At 38.0% G+C, this 23102-nt stretch overlaps 1 protein-coding gene across 1 annotated transcript in view; it reads left to right on the top strand.

The window, feature by feature from the left end:
• The first annotated feature begins 5657 nt into the window (after positions 1-5657).
• LOC145693540 (oxaloacetate tautomerase FAHD2A, mitochondrial-like) overlaps positions 5658-23102 on the top strand; it is a 43518-nt gene continuing 26073 nt past the window's right edge. Inside the window, 1 exon segment of the mRNA XM_081769622.1 lies at positions 5658-6020. Coding sequence (XP_081625748.1) covers positions 5857-6020 — 164 coding nt within the window. The 5' untranslated portion in view covers positions 5658-5856.

Here is a 23102-nt window from a genome sequence, read left to right as displayed (position 1 = left end):
TTGTCTTTCCATCTAAATACACATATTCCTCCTTGACAATGCTTCCAATCGTATTCCCCTTCTTCTTCTTCCTCTTCTCGTCCTTCATCTATGGCAGATTTTTCTGTCGGGATTCACAGTTCCACATGCAAACATTCCATTGTTGCGCAAGAAGAGGAGCAGTTCTGAGGACATAAAATAGTTGTCAATGAGCAATAAGTGGTTCTTGTTGAACATAAAAATTAGAGCTTTAGTACCAACACCTCCCCCACCTTGTCCGTGGTTTTTCCAGTATACAATTCAAATTTCAGGTTATGCTCTGTCTCATCATACTAAATCCATACATTAAATCATCGCTTGATTGGCTTATCACGAATAAATTGTTTCATTAAATTTCGGCCGTTGAATTTTATCATAATTTCATTGAATTTAGTGTTCTCACTATCACAAGATAAATCACTAATATGTACACTGAACAAGTTTGTTTCAGGTCCATCAAGAGGCTTAGGGAATATCTTCTTTCCTGTAGGCTCGGACGTTCGATCATTATCAGAGTCATCAGATGAACCACAATCGGAGTCACTCGGCATTTGCTCCCAAATCTCAAAAATTTCTTCGTTATTAAGAAATTGCGACAGTTTTTATTGACAAAAAATTTCTGATATGGAAAATTGTCTAGAGAAATGACTCAAAAACATTCACAATCACAAGGTACGCTCATAAGAAACCGGTTAGCGTACGCGCCTTTGGCGTGGGAGACCCGGGTTCGATTCCTGGCGGGAGCTCATGTGGTTCGGATTCCACGTTAAAGGACGCTAAACTAAAATCAACTCAACTCAACTCACGCTCATAAGACAATAAAAGAAAGTTTACGAAATGATTCACACAAATAACATATGCCATATGTACATCAATAACCAAAAAAGCAACAATTTGTGTGGTGGGAAGCACAACTACCTACAACATGTAGGATCAAGTGAGCAGGAAATATTATTTTTACACTTCTCACAGTATTAGGCGAGAACCCCTTAACTCGTTTGATTTTGTTCAATCATAAACTTCAGGAATTGTTAACAACAATAACCTACTAACAATACCAATACTTCATAACAATGATATCACAATGACTTTGACATTGAATGGTTGTTCTAGTTCTGCTATAGCAAAATCATGTAATCAAAATACTTGCTTTCCATCTACCAATTAATATTTGAACAAAAAAGTAGGGAAAGCTATGAAGTTTTCCATAAACAGGAAATTCGGGTTAAAAAATAAACTGGTAAGTGCTGCTTCCCATCGTACACTTCGCAGAATATTTAAGTGGTAAGCTTTCCTTTCTCACCGTGCCTCAAAGGGTTAAGTGGAAATTTCGAAAGTAACGCTCTCGGTTAGCACGTGGTGAACACAGACAAACGAATATCCTTTGTCTGTTGTCCATGGCGTCCGTGAGTTACTTACCACCCTCTTTCGTATATGCTGACAGTGAGTGCGAAGCTCATAGGGCAAGCCCACCTCTGTCAGAGAGGTGCCAATAAAAGGGGGCACGCAGTCCTGGCCAGGCCCGTAGCCAGTCCAAAAATGTAGGGGCGGCCGGTAGAAGTTAGGGAGGCCCGATCCAACCATGTTGTATTTCATTACCATATTATAGTTCATTTGCAAGCCTACCGTGAAACTCTTAGGGGGGCAGTGAAAATTTAGTGGGCCCAGCCCACCCTAGCCTCCCGTAGATACGGGCCGGGTCCTGGCTGGTGCCAACAATGGACCTTAGAATACTGTAAACATAATCAATGTGTGTGTTTGTGTGTGTGTGTGTGTGTGTGTGTGTGTGTCTTTGTGAGTATGTGTAACTGTTGGACGAAACGCTACTCGATCACGTGGTGGGCCGAAAAATACTGGAACGAAATGCTGCTTGGGACGAAACGATACATGTGGTGGGATTGGGACGAAACGCTACTGGGACAAAACGCTAAATGTAATAATGAGTAAGAAATAGTAAAAATAAATTATATATTTGCAAATAAAACAAATCAATAAGCCGGAGTGTAAAAGTGTAGTTAATAAGTTGAAAGAATTACTTGAAATAAATAGTGAATAAATTGTGAAATATTGAATGGGTAATTATTTCAAAGCCGATAGGTAAAAGAAGCAGGAAACAACAGATAAAAACCCAAGTGAAATAAATAATAAATTATGAGAGGTGGAAAATCAGTTAGTTAAAAAAAAAAAAAAAAACACCAAGAGAAACCATGAAACCATCAAAAAGGAAAGAAGCAAAATTACAGAGAGAAACCACATATAGATGAGAGGAGATATCAGAGGGAGATGAAAGAAGACAAAGAAGGGAAAAGACTAAGTAATAAAGCGTAAAGTAAGATAATGTCAAATAACAAGTAATTTTCGTTTCGCTATGTACGGCAAACTTTCAAACCATTGGAATTCAATATTACAGCTTAAGTAGTACATCTATAGCTACTGGTTGCCATAGATCAGCGTTTCCCGACCTTTTTCAACTTGCGGCACACTACGGGTGTTACTTGGATTCTCGCGGCACACTTATAGATATTATTATTTGTAAATATAAAACACAGTGGTATTTTTTCTGTGATTATTGATCTCCTCCTCGCAGAGAAGAAAGCTCTACCACTTGTTTTTCCTCGTGGTAAATCATTATGCTTGTTTTTCATTCTAATTTTAAAATAGAAAACAATTGCAATTAAATATTGGACTCAGGTTTTTTAAAATACGCTTTCTTTCCAAAAACTGTATCCAACCTTTTACTGAGAAGGAAGATCACTAAATAACGAACGGACAAAAAAATCTCTTTTACTTTTAAAACACAAATGTAGGTAATTTGTCGAGAGGATTGAGTGATATTTTAAATTTTCAAGTTACGAAATAGTCTGCAACAATAAAGAAGCAATAATGACCATAACAATGATAACAAATACTTTTTTCAACATTGGAAATGCAGAACAGTAACCCGGTATGAAACTTAAAATTGTAGATTCATAGTAGAGGTTCATAGTAATGTGAAATACCAATATACATTTCCCCCTACGTTTTGCAATTTGATTGCTATAAAATTAATAATTTTGTTTCGATTCCTCGCGGCACACCAGCGGCCCATTCACGGCACACCGGTTGGGAAACGCTGCCATATATTAATAAGATCAAAGATGGAAGCTGTTCCTCGAACGCTGAATCAATAATAATAATAATAATAATAATAATAATAATAATAATAATAATAATAATAATAATAATAATAATAATAATAATAATAATAATAATGGTAATAATCGCTTTGCCTTACTGTTTTTATTCTATGATTAATCCGTAAATGATTAATGTTACCACTTCCGGAGTCAATAGTGGGTTAAAGGAGAAGATAGAACCTACCCTTGGGAAGCTAAATAGATTGCAAGAAAACTGAATCATATATATTTTTTAAAATCGTTTTTGCTCTACGGAAATAAGTATGGAAACCGGAAGTTGTAGTAAATTTTAATCACTTCTACTTTTGATATAGTGTTGTGGATTGTCATGGTATGTTCCCTTGACACCTTGAATCGATTGCGGAAAACCGCATGTCGATATATATATATATATATATATATATATATATATATATATATATATATATATATATATATATATATATATATAACTGTTTTTATTCTAGTGGCCCCACGTAGGGTAGTCGTTAACGCTCTCACCTTCGGTGCGAGCGGTCCCGGGTTCGATTCCCTGTGTGGGAGAACGCGGTCGAAAATGTGGAAGCTTTTTCAGGCCAGCTATTCTAAATTAGGTTTTCCTGGATTTTCCTCATTCACACCAGGCAAATGCCGGGGTGGTACCTAACTTATAGATCCCAGGCCGCTTCCTTTCCTTTCCCCGGATAGTGTGATCGCCGAGGGACGTCATCCCTCATACGCGACGGACTAAATCGACACAGATGCCGAAAGCCTAGAAATCTAAATCCTAAATCTTTTTATTCTATGGTGATTTATGTTGAAACCGGAAATGGTTAATATAAATTACTTCCGGTGTAAATAAAGGGTTAATGGAAAAGGCGGAATCTATTCTTGGGAAGCTGAATCAATTGCAAAAAAAAAAAATCTCGATATCACCGTTTTTGCTCTACGGAAATCTGTATTGAAACTGGAAATGGCTAATTTGAACCACTTCCGGTTTGAATGGAATGTTAATGAAGAAAATAAAACCTATTTCCGGGACAATGAATCGGTTATTGCAAAAAAAAAACTGCATCTCGATGTTTTTTAGCGTTTTTCCTCTGTAAAAAATCAGTATGGAAGTAATATTAAATTTGAACCACTTCCTGTTTCGTTTAGGTGTTCAAGATAGTTATGATACGTTGTCAAGAGACGCTGATTCGATTGCAAAAAAAAAAAAAAAAAAAAAACTGCATCTCGATATCTCTTATCATTTTTATTCTAATACCTGTCGACAGACAGACGGATAGATTGATAAAGCTGTTGTATAAGACTGACACTTATGCATAGCATAATTTGGAAGTCTAATAAAACTAAGACCTAGACAGATTTCAGAGAAACAAGAGTAAAAACTTTGATTAAATAATCCTTTATCTTTTACGCATATTGTTGTTATGAGGTAGAGTAGAATTGCAAGAAAGATAAATAAATGATATAAAAAAGTGAAATTAAGAGAACGTTTTAAAATTAAAGGTAAGTTGCTTTTTTAAAAAAAAGAAAAATCGCCTTTTTCTCAGGAGGAAAAGTTCGAACAAGAGAGAGGAAATAAAAGGATGAAAAGTAAAGAGGGAGAACAAAGAGTAAGAGGCAGTAGACCGTAAGTCATGAAGATACAGGCGACAGGAGGAGGAAGTGGATTCCTAAGAAATAAATTTTAAAATTCACCAAAATATTATAATGCTTGGAAACCTCCTGGAAAATGACCACTTCATTTTGCACCAGGAGGGTAATTCTGGATTTAGTCAACGAGCCACCGCTGGTCTTATCACTAAATTAATATACTAAGGCTAGTGTTTGCACTATTTCCAAAACTGAAGTAGGCCCTATATACATTTTCGAGCAAGAGGAAAGTTGGTGGATCTAGCCCGGGGCCGGTGGCATAGGCCCCAAGTTTTTTGAGTGACAAAAATAATTTATTATTTATATATTTTTAGAAGTTTATAGTAAACTCATTATATACCTATCACAGTCGGGTCTGCCTGCCCCCCCGCAGTTTTTACTTTCTAGATCCGTCACTGGAAGAAATTTGCCGAGAATCGAAACGAGACGAGAAATAAGTTTTCGAGAATCGAGACAAGAAGAGAATATCTTATCTGCCAACACTACCTGCTAATTGCGCTTTGTGCACAACAATACCCGCCAAGTGGGCTTTGCGGTAGACAAATACCATGTGTAGGGGTTTTCTCGGGGTACTCTCGTTTCCTCTTACTTTCATCATTTCACTATTATCATCTCATCGTTTCCTTTATCCTCGGTGCATAATCATGGAACCGTAAACTAAAAAATAAAGAAGAAAGAAAGAAACCATAAATTACGTTTGTTGAATAACTATATCGCAAAACATGCAGTAAGTAGTTATCTTATCAGTTAGTATCTGTGACATAGTAGAACTTAACAAACACGATTATGTAAAAAGATAAATAAGTTGACCTTCACACTGAACATAAATTTGGTTTACAAGAGTATTTTCAGTGGTGTTAGATGTAATTTTACTCTGTTTCTATCATTGAGAATAAATCAGTAGGTTTTATTCAGGTCAAAAACTATCACGTGACGTAAGTACACAAGAACCAATCATTAAGAAGTGCAAGGAAACACGCCTGTTCTAGAGCTGCGGACACCGTTTACACGTTACGTAGGCAGAATGAAATTTGTACAATTTAAACACAAATCTTCAAACAATCAACAGCGATTGGGTGTGCTAGTGGACAACGAAGTTATTGACTTAACAGCTGCGAACAGTGTTATTCCAAATTCTTTGGTGGACTTTCTGAGAAAACGATCCTCACTGCTTGCAACGGCGGAAAGGTGAGTGACACCCATAGGGAATATTTACAGTAACAGCTGTTAACCTTGGTAAGGACATGCGGACATATGAAGAGCCTTTCTGCTAGCCATTAACTGTCCGAGCTTACTGTTTTTTTCTTTCTCAATATTTTTATGATTGAGGTATGAGTCAACGTATAGCTATCTCACAAAAATAATAGTCTTATAGTGCTAGTATGAAAATGATTTTTTTTTAAATAATAGTTTATCAATTGTTTGTACACATAGATCGTTATCAAAATGATTTAAAGTTATGATTTGCAACAAGGAATATTGTACAGGAGTAACACTAAGGATAACTGTCCTTCCCGTTGATGTAGTGGCTAGCGTGTGCGACTTCGGTGTCAATGGTCCCGGGATTGATTCCCGATGAGGGAGAACACTGAAATTGGAACACGTTGCTGTGGTTCGGATTCCACTTTGAACTATAGATCCACGTTTCATATGACTACGCTAAACCCCAATAAACAAATAAACTAAGGATGCGTTTGTAGCCTTTAGCCGTTGGAGTAGAATTAAAGGCATGTGTTGAAGCGGGCAGACAGTGATGGTGTAAAGTGATATACCTATCTGAGTTTCAAACAGGGCAAATTGTGGGTGTGTGGTTATTTGGCACAAGCCTTTTAGGTGGTCAGTGTGTTAGGTGTACCTAAGGCCGGCTGTATCATATGTGCAACAAGTGCATTTGTACGGAGTGGCAAGTTTCGAGGGGCAGCAAAATCTGTCATAACTATATTATTTTTTACAAAAATGTAGTTGGAAACAAACTTCATAATGACGGTAGTTATACTTACTAAACTGATTGTATTTGAATACTACATTCATAAATCATGTTTAGCTAGCATGAGTTTAAGATGGACAGTGCTAAAGTAAATGGTCAAACAAATCCCAATATGAATTACTTGATTGTTGTCAAATACAAGTACTCAATTCTCGAACAGGAGCAAACACATGTTTCATGTAGTTAGTTATCACAGTTTTAATATGAAAACTAGTCTTGTCTTTGTCACAAACAGGTTCCTTATCATTGAAGATTGAAACATTTCTTTAATTAAAAAATGAAGAAGGAAAATCAAGAAATCAAGATAAAAGAACCAGTTGTACTGGAATTGCAAACCGATATATTTGAGATTGAAGCTCGATATTGCATTTTATAAAAAGGATTACTATCTTTCCTCTTCAGGCGTGTTTGCTTTATCTTTCACTAACATAATAGATTATTATTTAAAAGAGCACAGACACAACAAGATTGTATTTGTAATGTTTAGGTCTTTCTGAGTGCGAGTCCTGTTTCCCTTCTTTTCGTTATTCATGATGGGGCAGCATACTTAAAAACGTGGCTTTTAAAATTTGTTCTTTCTGGAGAAAGGAGGGGGCAAATGATGCAATTGTACGGGGCAGCAAATTGCCTAGGGCCGCACTGGGTGTGTCGCATAAAACGGTGTTCAAGTGATGACAGCATATAGAATTCATGGCAAGATAGTATCGGTGAAGAGTGATAGTAGACAGGAGAGAACCACCTTAGTGATAGGAATCACCAAACATTGAAAAAGATGTCGCCAAAGACCATTGAATGGATGCGGCAAATATGACTGCGGAATTTAATCAGCATCTGGAACAGTCCATTGTGACAATCACATTGTAATGCGGATTGCATACCTTAACATCCGCGGTCAGGTTGTGATTTCCAAACCACCGATCACTATTAAGAATGCTTCAGTGCATCGAAAGTGGTACATGAAAGGAAAACTGACTATTTATAATCAGAAACACGTAATAGGGTTCGATAAATTCATCGGCATCATGCAACGTCTCTCCTGCCGACCCGATCACCAAATCATAACATTATTGAACACTTCTGGTCATTTCTGGAGCTCAAACTCTGATGCCGACAATGGCGTACGAATGAGGGGCTTCGAAATTTTAACCCACCCCCTTGAGCAAGATATGTATGGAAAAATAAACATTTCCTGTATTGAAATATGAAAATAATAGAGTCTATACAAAAACCACGGGTATTCTGAAAGAATGAAATTGAGTGCTTGAACTCTCTTTGACGAAATTCTACGTACGCCACTGGGAGGACATATCTTTTTTCATCCTCTCTGGTGGAACCGAATGAGGAGTGGGGATATTCTTCTGGAGATATTCATAATTTATATGCCTCCCTTCCACGACAAATAAGAGAGTTATTTTGCAAGCTATCTGTTAGCAGGAGTAAAAAGTGCGGGGGAACGCGGGCGGACGTCGTTACCTCACTTTCAACAAAATATCTATAGCGTTCCGCACTTCTTAAAAAGTAGAGTGGGCAACGATAGGCACGGGCACCGCCTCCTCGATTCACTTACCTACCTGCCTGTTCATTCTTTTCAAAAGCCATTGTCTCCCGCGTGAACGCTTGTTTTCTAATTTCGACGCTAGAGTGCAGCACGTACTGCCCATTTTCTGTGAGTAAATCTTTATGGCATAGGAATGACCACGCTTTTCCAATAGTTTAGAAAAGAGAATGGTCTTATATTGTTGGGTATCATTCTGCAAAGCAAGAAAAGGCAAGTTGGAATACAATGGAGTGTTATTTCATGAAATACCATCCGATAATGAACTACGTAAGAACATTAATAGGGGTATACATAAGGGATACTAGATTTTCCGTTTTTTCCTCAAGCCTTTGGCAGTTCATTATACGAAACTCTCTAAAAGTCATTAAACTGACTGTATACTCCACATTTGATGAGTTGAACAATGAGGTATATTGACGAGGAGTTATAAAATGAAAAAGATCTCCAGTATTAGACTTCCAAACTATACTATGTATAAGTGTTGGCAGTCTTATAGAACGGCTATGTCCTTCGGTTGACAGGTATCAGAGCAAAAACGGCAAGAGCTATCGACATGCAATTTTCGGGAATCGATTCAGTGTCCCTGGAATATTTTCCATCTCCTTGGACTATCTTCTATTTGAGACGGAAGTGGTTGAAATCGACCACTTCCGGTTTCAACAGTAAAGCTTATAACTCAAAACGGTGATAGATAGCCACAAACTGTTTTCGGAAATTGATTCATGGTCTCAGGGAAATAACCTCTGCACCCCTATATTTTAGTAAAACTGGAAGTTGAAGAAATTCAGTACTACGTCCAGTTTCAATGTTGATTTTCATATAGCAAAAATGATAAGAGATTTTGCGAAACGTTTCTCAGTAATCGATTCAGTTCCAAGAATATACTCCAGGTCTTCAATATAGTATCCAATTTGCATAGCTTGGAAGTCTACTGTAGTTTCATAGTCAGAAACGATACTCACTTGTATATATTGGATATTGTTGCTCTCGAGACAAGATTTAAGCTACTTCATCTCAAGAAGCTGTTGCTATATTGTGAGACAGCTTTGTCATCTCGTTTCTCATAGACAGTTGCTGTTTCGTATCGTGGGCAACACTAATTTTAATTTTAAAACAAATCGTGGGCAACACTAATTTTAATATTAAAACAATGTATACACGACTCCAAAAGTGCATTACCACCTGCAATTCTCCTTTTCCTGCAATAGCAGGCAACCCAAAAAGCTCGGGGCTTCGGTTGGTTGCGAATTCCAAAGGCGTTGGACCAAACCTCAATTTTGTAAAAAATATATCAGTGTGGCAAACTGCAAATAAGAGAATAAAACAAATTGTTAAAAATGACAACTTTATTACTGTGACGGAGTTGGATGACATCAAAAGTTACAAAATGATCTTACTTAAGCGGTTCAAACAAGATGAATGGCAAGAAACAGATATCAGAGGAAACCATTTCTCTCCTTCCATCCCGGGAGAAGAATTTCATAAAAAAAAAACAATACATAATGTAAAGGTTTAATATAAAAGCCAATCCCAAAATGTTCAAAGCTGCCACACGAAAGGCAAGAACAACTGAACCAAAGTGAATGAAACTGTGCAGAGATATTGCAGACGTAAAATTAGGGAATCCGGGTTTCGAATTTTAACGGGGAAAACGGTTGGATGGGGCACGGACCCCTCGAGAAATTTGATCACGAAATATCAAACGTGCTAGTAACAGTATGTCAGATTGTGTAAAGGACATGACGAATTGCAACGAAACTTAATGTATGGACAATACGCAAAAAATAAACGAATACGTTTTATTATTTTCTCCGGAAAAACAGTTTTAGGGCCAAAAGGCCCAACCAAAAATTTTGAAAGTTGATGCCCGAAAGGCGAATAAAAGTGAATCGAAGACAATGAAATTGCGCACAGATATTGTCGACGTAAAATGAAGCAATACGGGTTTCATATATTCCTAAAAAAAACGGTTGGGTGGGGAAAGGACCCGTCCAAAATTTTGATCACGAAATATCAAAAGTGCTAGTAACAGTATATCAGATGCGTGTACAGGACATAAAGATTGCAACATGACTTTGTGTATGGACAATACGTAAAAAAAAAAAAAGAAAACGGGTTTCTTATGTTTTGCGGAAGCACGGTTTTAGGAGGCAAAAGCCCCAACTCAAAGTTTTGAAAGTTGACGATCGAAAGGCAAGAAGTGAACCGAAGTAATGAAATTGTGCACAGATATTGTAGACATAAAATGAGGATACGGGTTTCGTATTTTCCTGAAAAAAGGGTTGGGTGGGGCACGAACCCCTCCAAACCTTTTATCAAGGAATATCAAAAGTGCTAGTAACATTATGTCATGTGTGTAAAGGACATGAAGAGATGCAACATAGCTTTATGTATGGACAATACGCCAAAAATAAACGAATACTGTTTTTTATGTTCTGCGGAAAAACTGTTTTAGGGGACAAAATCCCACTCCCAAAATATTGAAAATTGGTGACCGACAGGCAAAAAGAAATGAACCGAAGTGAATGAAATTGTGCACAGATACTGTAGACATAAAATGACGGAATGCGGGTTTCGTATTTTAATGTAAAAACGGTTAGGTGGTGCACCGATCCCTCAAAACCTTTGATTACGAAAAATCAAAAGTGCTGGCTGGTAACAGTATGTCACATGTGTGTAAAGGACATGGAGAATTGCAACTATACTTTGTGTATGGACAATACGCAAAAAAATAACTAATACTTTTTTTATTTTCTGCGTAAAAAACGGTTTAGGGCCAAAATCTCCTACCCAAAATTTTGAAAATTGACGCCGGAAAGGCAAAATGAAGTGAACCGAAGTGACTAAAATTCAGGGCAGATATTGTAGAGATAAAATGAGGGAATACGGGTTTCGTATTTTCCTGGAAAAAAGAGTTGGGTGGGCCTCGGACCAGTCCAAAGCTTTCATCAAGGAATATCAAAAGTGCTAGTAACATTATGTCAGATGTGTGTAAAGCACATGAAGAATTGCAACATAACTTTGTGTATGGACAATACGCAAAAATAAACGAATACGGGATTTTTGTTCTACGGAGAAACGGTTTTAGGGGAAAAAGGCCCGCACCCGAAATTTTGAATGTTGACGTCCGAAAGGCAAGAAGTGAACCGGAGTGAATGAAAGTGTGCACAGATATTGACGACGTAAAAGAAGGATACGGGTTTCCTATGTTTCTGGAAAAACGGTTCGGTGGGGACCGGACCCCTCCAAACATTTGATCACAAAAATCTAAAGTGCTAGTATCAGTGTCAGATGTGTGCAAAGGATACGAAGAATTGCAGTGACACTTTGTGTATGGACAATACACAAAGAATAAACGAATACGAATTTTTTTATGTTCTGCGCAAAAGCGGTTTCAGGTTGCAAAAATCCCCACCCAAAATTTTTAACGTTGACGTCCGACAAGCAAGGAAGAAGTAAATCAAGTGGGTGAAATTGTCCGCAGATATTGCAGACGTAAAATGTGGATACGGATTTCGCATTTTCCGAGAAAAATGGTTGGGTGGTGCACGGATCCCTCCAAACCTTTGATCACGAAATATTAAAATGCTAGTAACAGGACGTCAGATTTGTGTGAAGGACATGAAGAATTGCAACGAAACTTTGTGTATGGGCAATACCCAAAAAGGAAACGGATACGTTTTTTTTATTTTCTACAGAAAAACGGTTTAGGGGTCAAAAGCTCCCACACAAAATTCTGAAAGTTCACGCTCGAAAGGCAAATTAAAGTGAACCGAATTGAATGAAATTCTGCACAGATATTGTATAACATCAAATGAGGGAATACGGGTTTCGTATTTTTCTCGAAAAAAGGTTGGGTGGGCACGGATCCCTCCAAACATTTGTTCACGAAATATCAAAAGTGCTAGTAACAGTTGTCAGATGGTGTAAAGGACATGAAGAATTGCAACATAACTTTGCGTATGGGCAATACGAAAAGAAATAAACGAATACGGTATTTTTATGTTCTGTATAAGAACGGTTTTAGGTTTCAAAGGCCCCACCCAAAATTTTGAAATTTGACGCCCGAAAGGCAAGAAGAAATGAACCCAAGTGGATGAACTTGTCCACAGATACTGCAGATGTAAAATGAGGATACCGGTTTGATGTTTTCCTGGAGAAAACGGTTGGGTGAGGCACCGACCCCTCCAAACCTTTGATCACGAAAAATTAAAAGTGCTAGTAACAGTATGTCAGATGTGTGTAAAGGACATGTAGAATTGCAACATAACTTTGTGTATGAACAATAGGCAAAAAATAAACGAATACGAGTTTTTTATTTTCGGGGGAAAAACGATTTTTAGGGCAAAAGTCCCCGTCCAAAATTTTGGAATTTGACCCCGAAAGGCAAAAAGAAGTGGACCGAAGGGAATGAAATGTGCACAAATATTGTAGAGGTAAGATGAGGGAATATGTGTTTCGTATTTTCCTCAAAAAAAAAAAAAACTTTTGAGTTGACCGAGGCGTTGAGTGGCGAGGAGTAAACCGAAGCGAATTAAGTTGTATGTAGATATTGGATATGTAAAATATTGCCTTTCGTGTTTCACAAGTGTCGTGTCTTCACCCGATTTCTTCAAATTTGGCAGATTAACTACACGCACAAACATTATAGTGTATTTTATACTATTTCAGGAGGCACTTTTAACCCTTAGAATGTTTATGCGCATAAACAAAAAGACGTGTCGATTTATTTCCAGTTTGCTCTTGTCTGCCAAATTTGAAGCAAAACTGATAGGGTTACTTCAGAAAGACGAAAGGGCTTATTTTACATAGGGTCTATATAATATCTACACAAAATCATTTCCTTCGGTCCACTCCTTCCTTCGCTATTACGGTATTATTAATTCTTTTTTCGGATGGGGCCTAGGCTCCAACACTGTTTATCCGCAAAAATTAAAACACGATTCATTTATTGTTTTGCAAATAGTCCCAATACAAAGTTTCGGTGCAATTTTCCATATTTTTAGGGACTTCTGACGTATGCGTATTTTTATCCTCGTCACCAAAAGTACCGTTACATCGCCGTGACCGCGCGGTACTCCAAGAAAGGGATAGTTATATAAGAATTTGTGATTAATTTTGAAGAGTTTTTATTTTGACTAGGGAATTAACATAGGTATAGGGAGTAAATACACAGATTTGAAGCATCAGTGCACTGTCATCTCTGTAAAGATTCGTATTCTCAGCTTTTCTATTTATTGTTTTATATGTTATGTTAAACACGACAACATGTGTCACTGATATCGTAGATCGTATTGTTGTTTTTTTTTTTTTGTAAATCGTCTCTGTAACGTGTTGTCAAAACATTTTTCTCCAGACATGATGTAGAGAGAAGAGAAAGAGATACATCTGCAATATATGTATATGTGATTTATGAAATAAGTGTAGGAATTACGTAGTTAAAGGACACGTAAGAGAGCGAAAAGGAGATATAGAAGTATGTACTTTCAGAAACGTCCTAGATAGGTAAAAATATAGTTAAAAATTGCAAAAGATATCACGTAATTTATCTTTCTTTTCTTATATTCTAGTATAATTTTTCACATCCAAACATCTCTATCCAGAATTACGAGATAAAAGTGAATAGAGAAACGTTTCCATCTGAAGGATTAAATCAGAAAAAATCTTTTGACTCGGACTAGTTTCGAACTCACAACCCTTGAATCCATGAGTAAGCACTCTACCGATTGAGCTAACAACTCCTTTTGTAAAAGACTCATTTCTACAACTACCCGTTGATGAATGGTGTGTATTAACCAAGTCGGCCGAAATGAAATCTTTGAGTTTTACGTCCCGCGGTTCTGCCGGTTAGGCTAAAGGAGACGGTGATGATGAGTAATGAATGAAATGGTGGAATGAAGAAAGTGGGAGGAAACGGGAGAACCCCGAGAAAACCCACGCACACGGTGTTTGTCCACCACAAAGTTCACTTGGCGGGGGCTGGGATCGAACCCGGGACCCCAAGCACCAGAGGTGAACGCTCTACCACTGAGCCACCGCGGTCCGACCAAGTTGGCCGAGATAATTGCTCCATATAGCTATTGCTATAATAATAATAATAATAATAAGAAGAAGAAGAAGAAGAAGAACAGAATTTTAAAAGGCGCATTTGCTAAAAGTTTGTATTGCGGAGTAAGTCCTAATATGAGTTTTTAATAAATATAAATGTAAGCGTGGTTTATCCGTGGGTATTGCTCAAACTGCGCAACTCACTACCATAGTTCCATAACGGTTGTGAGCGTATGGTACAGTAGCCTTGCATATTCCTCCATTTGGAGGGAAAATTATTGCTATCTGAGAGCATCACTTAGAGAAACAACCACGAGATAAATCTGCAGAAATTCCATTCATGTTAAATTCTAAGAGAGAGAAATTAATGCAAAGACCGAAAATAATAATACGCATCATGCAGAGACCGAAAAAGTATAGAAAGCTAAACAAAATGGGAAAAAACGAAAGAGGAAAAGGAAAGAGCAAAATACTTGGGAATAGATTAAATTTTAACATGCAGTCTGCGTCTTTCCCCCTGCCCCCTGTACCTGTCATAGTTTTTCTTCTTTCATAGGATAAATCTATAGTGTTTAATTCCTTGAAAGAAATTGTAATTCAGTCTGGGGTGCGACTCGAATACAGAATTTTTAGAACAACTGTTACACACGCTACCCACTTATCTACAGGTATACACGCTATATCAACTATGTTTATAAATCAGCTCTCACACGCGCTGTTATCAAACGTGTTAAATCAGTCATTGTCAGTGAGTCGGTGAGCTATGACACACGCTGTTTGTCCACCACAAAGTTTATTTCGAGGACGCTAGGATCGAACCCGGGACCCCAAGCACCAGAGGTGAACGCTCTACCACTGAGCCACCGCGGCTCCAGTTGTATTTAGAGGCTAACGCCTTTGAAAGAATCACAATTCATTTCAGCGACCGTGAAAACTAGGGATTTGACTCAAATATAGGTCATTTTGGATTATTTTTACGTGTTTCGGTACCCACACCCCCCGGTGACCCCTGCCCACATACAATGGTAGCCGATTTTGAGTCATTGCTAATGGAAGTGTCACCATTGATTTCAGCGACCGTGAAAACTATGGATTTGACACAAATACCGGTCATTTTCTAATATCATTACATGTCCCGGTAATTGCACCCCTCCCCTGAGAACCCTGGTTCGAATTTTAAAAAAAAAGCTTTGTCCTAGTCTGGGGCCTGGACAGAAGTATCCGTGATCAAAATTTAGTAACTTTATGTCAACTCGTCTGATCCCCAGGACGCATACAGACAGACACACAAGCAAACTCGTGCTTCATACACACAACAGATAGAACAAACAGCGTTCTTTCGCATAGAACGTTGCTATGTTGCTTCCACCCAGTTAAGCCTTCTACTAAGTGCCGGAGGGCATCAGTCTTTTATACGTAAACACGTCTGTTTTAATTTGCCTCTTCTATCGAAGTAATGGGTCGCGTGTACTCTTAGCTATTTTGTTGTTATTGACCTTGAAGAACCAACAAATGTTTTTTCATGAACTCACAAGTCGCTTTGGTCCGTGAAATTGATATACAGTTGAAATTACCTATGCTTTACTCACCCGTTGTGAAATAGAAATATTATGTTGGTTTTATCTAAACACCCACAAATCTGTTATAGCAAGAGGCCCTTCCACAACTACTTCCAATCTGGATTAAATTTCACGGCTAACTTTTTGAATTATACACAAGAGTATCATTGATATGTTAGTGTTAATAATATTTATGGGACAAAGAACAGGTTTTAAGATTCCAAACTATGCTGTGCATAAAAGTAGGAAAAGTTCCAGAGCCCTGCAAACCCAGGCCCAAAGACCGGCCCGGCCCGGATGGATCTGTATTCAGTGCCTGGCTCGACCCAATCCGGCCCGTCCCGAATCTCGAGCCGGGTACAAACGGGCCGGACACTAAACTGGCCGGGCACGAACGAGCCGGGCTCTAAACGGACCGGGCGTAACCGGCCTGGGAACAACCAAGTTGATAAGTCAAGTCAATCCTTCGATATGCAATGGGAAATGAGAAAGGTGTCGAAATAATATTACAATGTCTACAGTATTTGTCCTTCTCGAATAGGAAAATCGTGTGAAAGGTTACCCAAGGTTTTCTTTCTATGTCCCTATTCTGTCTGTCTATTTGTTATCTGTGCTTGCTCTGTCCAGCCATGTTTATTATACAATAATACAGTTCATGGACGTAAAAGTCTTATACTACGCTCATTAGTGCATTACGAGTAACAGAGAAGATATGTAAAAGTGCTACACCGTATGTGATACTAATACTACAACTACTACAGCTGATACTACTATTACTATTAGATTACGAATGCTAGTGTTAATTCCATTATTGCTGCCACTGCTATTACTATTACTACTATCACTACTGCTACTACTCATTACTATACTAATGCGACAGCGAATACCACTACTGCTATTACTAGTAATACGAAAACAAAAAAATGAAAATGAAATCTTTGAGTTTTACGTCCCACAGTTATGCCGGCTAGGCTAAAGGAGGCGGTGATGATGAGAAATAAATGAAATGGTGGAATGAATAAAGTAGGAGGAAACGGGAGAATGCCGAGAAAAACCCACACACGGTGTTTGTCCACCACAAAGTTCACTTGGCGAGAGCTGGCATGGAACCAGGGACCCCATCCACTAGAGATGAACGTTCAACCACTGAGCCACCATTCCAGCAATATCTAATCGACCCTGGCATCTTGGTGATTTATTTGATCATTATATTGTGTTATATTTGTAGTATCATACTATAAACAATACAGAAAGATGTAACACTATTTGGTATTTGCCATGCTAATTGAACATTACTACAAATTGTACTGATGTTATGAGCACGCCAGTTCAAGGTTTTGGCCTCCGTGGTCTTATGGTAGCGTACCAAATTCTACTTAGTAGGTCAAGTACTTGACTTTATCATACGTTCTTTAAGTAACCACGGCTCAGGCCGTATGGATGATGATGGGATGAATTGGTGGAATGAAAACAGTGGGAGGAAGCGGGACCACCCCAGAAACTGCCAAGCACACGGTGTTTGTCCACCACAAAGCTCACATAGCACAAGCAGTGATTGGTCCGACTACCTCTAACACCTGATGTGAGTGTTTTTCCTACTGAACCAGCGTTGTCCCTCGTAGATCAAGCATCGGTTCACATTCTATGCAGACAGGCCATAATAACTAGCATTGCTCCGTTTTCTTTCTCTATTTAGAAGGTAAATTTGGTACCACCGGACATGTCAACTCTGACGCGAAGTCGTAGCAATTATAGTAGTATTAGCAGTGGTCCTAGTAGTAATAGTAGAAGTAGTAGTAGTAGAAGTAATAATAGTGGTAGTATTACAGTACTTTGCAGTCTTGAATAAAGAGTCAGCTTCCCGAACACATTACGATTAGTATAGGCTGACAGTAAGACCGTACGATCACGGCAAAGGCAGGGGTAGTGGAGGACATTAAAAAAAGGCTGACAAGATTAGTTTCCGATCCGTCTTTCAGAGTGGCCGGGTCCGGTTCGGCCCTATAGCATTTGTGCTCGGCCCGGAATATGCTCGACCCGGTTCGGCCCGGAATACGCCTGGCCCGGTTCGGCCCGGTTAGGGTCCGGTCCAGTTTGATATTATTTGAAACAGGCAGGGCAGGGCCGGGACGGGCATATTCCGGGCCGAACCGGCGCTCCCGGCCCGTGCAGGGCTCTGCTGTCGACAGATACCTGAGCAAAGACTGTGATATAGAGAAATGGTTTTGTGCTATTGATTCTGCATCCAACGAATAGGTTCCATCTTATCCGTTTACTCTATATTCAAGCCAGAAGTGGTTCAAATTAACAATTTGCGGTTCTAACATTTAACGGCAACACACAGGGAGAAGACTTTTTTGTAAACGATTGCGCGTGTATAGGCAACATATCATGGTGATCCACAAAATTGAAAAGGGTTTAAATTTATTATTACTTCCGGTTTCAACAACAGTTTCAACTTTTATCGTCATAGCATGAAACGGTAACATAGCGAGAACTGATTTTTGAAAACGAGTTACCATCTAGAGCCAATATCAAGAGTATCCAATATATTCTACCGAAACCACAAATGGTTGAAATTTACTATTACTTCCGGTTTAAATTTCTAATTTTCGCCTAATAGAAATAGTAAATGCTTCAAAATGTGGTCTTTTGCAACTAATTCAGTGCCCAAAGAATAGATTTTATTTCTTTCGTTAACCTTCTACTCAAACCGGAATTGGTTCAAATTAGCCATTTCCGGTTTGAACGTTTGTTGATATATAAATAAAACGATAACGGATATTGAGAAGTGGTTTCTGCAAATGATTTTGAGACTAAAGACGACATATCATGACTATCTACAATACTCCAATGAATTCGGCTGTAGTTAGAATTTACTATAACTCTGGTTTCAATAACGGTTTCAACGTTTATCGCTATAGAACGAAAACGGCAGCAGATAGCGAGAAGCAGTTTGAAGCAAACAATTCAGCCTCTCAACAAACATATCGTTACTATCCATATAACTCTACCAAAGCTGGTAATTGTTCAAATTTACTAGTACTTTCGGTCCCAATAATGATTTCCGTAGAGCAAAAATGTTAAAAGATATTAAAAAGTAGCTTTTTGCAATCGATTCATCGTCTCAAGAATAACTTCCTCCTTCTCCATGGCAGCTTTGATCAAAGCAGAATTTGTTAAAATTAGCCATATTCTGTTTGAACGTTCCTCGCCATAGAACGAAAACAGTAACAGATAGCGAGAACATCTTTGTCCAAATGAATTAGCGTCTCAAGGCAATATACCATAATTATTGTCAACACCCTACCGGAACAGGAAGTGGTTCAAATTGACTATTACTTCCTATTTCAATTCTTTTTTCCATAGATCAAAACAATAGGAGATACCAGGATACGGCTTTTTTTTACGATCAACAGGAAGTGTTTTAAATTAACTATTATTTCCTATTTCAATTCTTGTTTCCAGGAATCAAAACAATAGGAGATATCAAGATACGGCTCTTTTAAAATCAATTCAGGGTCGTAGGAAAGTCTTCCTCCAAGAATTCAGCATCACAAGAATATTTTCCACCAATTCCTATTCAAACCAGAAGTAGCTGAAGTTGGCCAAGTACGGTTTCAACGTGTATTGCTACAAGTTTCTAATCTATGACTAAGAGTGTCAACTTGTTGCATATATTAGACGAGTTACCAGTACCAATACCAAACTAAAAGAAGTGAGTATCGTTTCACAGTGTGAAACGAAGATTTCCAAACTATATGAATTCAATAGTCAAACTTGAAGTAGTATTCTCATCTGTCACAAAAGAAAATGCATGTTTTTCGAGGGATAGTATCTTTCTATCACCTCTCGAAATAATTAAATGTTTTAAAGGACCAATCCCTAACCATAAATCGATAAATGCATTATCTTTCGTTTTGCAACTCAGAAACCTTAATAGAAATACAAAACAGCTACGTTCTTTTGCAAGCTTGAAACTTACGAATATTAGCAATATATATTTACAGAGTAGGGAGTTTCTACTACGTTATTCCGTAGTTCATTGGATCCGTACAGAACTACCACCCAGATGACCCGTGTTCGAAACTTCGTGCTTTGCTTGTGTTAAAAGAGAAAAGATGATTACAATTGTAATTGAACTCAAAATCAAGTTAAGTTAGAGATGCGCACGAGACGAGTCGAGACAGAATTTTCCTGACAAAATTCGAGTCGAGACACAGCTTTTCCAATAGAGAAATATACATTTTTCGAGTCGAGATATTCCTTTTACAGCACATTTTCGAGACGAGACAGCCTCAAATCTTGTTTCGTGCGCATCCCTAAGTCAAGTCTATGATGGGGCTCAGGAAATCAGCACTTATAATTACTTTACTGTTAGGATAGAGCTGAGTTGATTCACTATGTTCTATGCTATCAAATGATGTATAAATATTACATTGAAGTTTTCCAGACAAGATTATTGGCGTGGACAGCAAACTGTATAGCGAAAAGAAATATAGAAAGTGAAGGGTTAACTTTAAACGGTCCGCTCCAGTTGAAATGCTTATACAGACGCAGACAAATAATGAATGACACGGAGAATCAGTCGTATTAGCAAATGCTAAAACAAATCTTATGCTCTTGCTCACTTTCACTAACGTGTCTGCTCACTACGGACGCATCGTAAGTATATACACTAACATATAGCCACGAGAGAATATATAGGCCGAACGCAGATTTTGAATACAGTGTCAAAAGTTCATTTCCGTAAACTGTAAAAGGCAGTGATGCTCAAGCAATAATAGTTCACTTATGTTCTATTAAATCCACTTGTTCTATTTATTAGATATTACAAATATTATGCAAACTTGCAAACTAAAATGAAATATAACAAAAATTAAAACAAGATGGTAATCGATACAAATGTAGAGAATGAATATGACATGCCCGAGTATGATGGAGGAAGCTATTTGTTTACTTCTTGGCCAACCACTAAGAGCATTTATAAATCCATATCCTACTTTGTTATGCGCAATTAGTACATTCAATATTCACGAACGACGACGAACTGAAGGGTATGAGGATACCGTTGCAAGTAAAAACTGTAATCATAATATTATAGTTAAACTAAGCAACGGTGAAAATAGTGGGGAAATTGGAATGACCAATACTGAACAGTTTACATCGCTCATTTTGAAATACGGCTAGCAGATTAAACTTACAAGAAATGACAAAAATCAGTGAAATTTGGCGGTATACTAAACATGGTTTTGGGGGGGGGGGGAAAGCGAGGATCTCCGGTGGAGAAACTTCAGTTGATATCTTGGGGGGAACAAAATGTGATTGAGGGGGACAAATCCCCCTCATCCCCCGGTAATTCGCACCCTGAAAACAAGGATACCATAATTAACGATATACAGTAAGGGGTTAATATGAATAAACTGTGTTCTGATGAGCAGGCCTACTGTACTACTAGAAAATAGTTTGTTGATGGTATGTAATATTGGAGTTCTTTCAGATCAGTTTGCATATCCTACGCTTCTCTATATTCTGTATTTTAAATTTTACATAACAACATTGTTATTATTATATAATTAGTTTAGCAGAATAATAATAAGCTGCCATTTTTTTCTAATGCCTTGGGATGGGCACGAGTCGAGCTAAAACACGACTTGAATTCAAGTCGAGTTTTGAGTCGAATCAAAGGTAATTTTCTCGAATCCAGTTCCGAGACGAGTCAGTTTTTGACGTCGAGTTTCGAGTCGAGCCGTTTGATAAATGGCTCGCTCGTTCCGCTCGTTTTAGAATGACTTCCAGCATTTATACACAGCATAGGTTGGAAGGTCATTTCTATATCAACTTCATGAATTAAAGGGAACTTGTATTCCTCGAAAGGCATTTGTTTTGTCCTTCAAGGTCAATAGAAGAATGAAAACGCTGATACTAGGAGTATTTTAACACGCGACTCACTACAACGATTTAACAGAATGCTGCCTCCGGCTGTTAATAAAAGGCTTAACTAGCTGGAACTCGCTAGTATAGTAGCAACGTTCTGTGCCGAACAACCATGTGCTGTGTAAGACATGCTAGGGGTTGTTCTGTCCATGCGAGCCGACCACGTGGGTGCTCCCTGGCTCTAACACTCAGACAAATAATCTTCTCTGGACGCTGCAGGCAAGGTTTTTAGGTTCATCGAAACATAATAAAATAAATATTTCTCACTTGCCACTATCAACAAATAAACAATTAAAACATCGAGATGGAATTGTTTGTTTGTTTCAAGTTTGTTTGTGCAAAGGCAATCAAGGAACACACTAAGTTAGTCACTTTATAATTTATGTCCACAACAAAATCCTTGCAATTTCTTTCTGCAATAACATTAAAAGTATTTTCTTTTATGATTATTTTTTTCATTTTAATTTGTATGAATGTAGTATTTTCTTTTAGTAACGTATTGATAATATCACTCCTTCTTGCACACATTGTGCATCATATAAGTTGTTGAAAATATACACTAAATATCACGATTGTATATGTTAGGAATATGCATTACAATAATTAAAGAGCTCCTCCGTCGCTAAGCGGATAGCGTACGCGCCTTTGGCGTGGGAGACCCGGGTTTGATTCCCGGAGGGAGCTCATGTGGTTCGGATTCCACGTTAATCAGTAGGTCCACGTCTCATATAGCCTCGCTGCTGAACGGGACGTTAAACTCAAACTCAACTCAACTACAGTAATTAAACTTGATCACGGGTTTAAACCTGTTTCTTTACGTTTAAGTCAGCCGTGTTACCGACTGAGCTAGGACAGCCCCAATTTATCCTTATATTACCGGTATATTTTACTTTATCACAGCACAGCCCGTTATGACAGCGTTCATAAAAGATTTTAACTGGGAAGAAATCAATCAAAAAAAAATAAAGACTACCCTGAAAACATATAACACGCCCCGCCATTGATATGCTCCCACATACATTTTGGAAGGTCAGTGCCGTTGGTTCTATCTGTTGTGTTTGAAATCAGTGTTTCTTTCAGAAACTATGTTCCCGGGGGGCACATTTGGTATTCCGGGGGACACTGTTGATATTATTCTATTTATTATTATATTATAGACGTATTATTTTGGTCTCTTCCAG

The sequence above is a fragment of the Thermobia domestica genome, chromosome 8 (assembly GCF_964235325.1).
Source record: "Thermobia domestica chromosome 8, izTheDome1.hap1.1, whole genome shotgun sequence".
Lineage (NCBI taxonomy): Eukaryota > Metazoa > Arthropoda > Insecta > Zygentoma > Lepismatidae > Thermobia > Thermobia domestica.
Note: the sequence above shows the minus strand (reverse complement) of the source record. Positions and strands in the feature narration are given on the sequence as shown.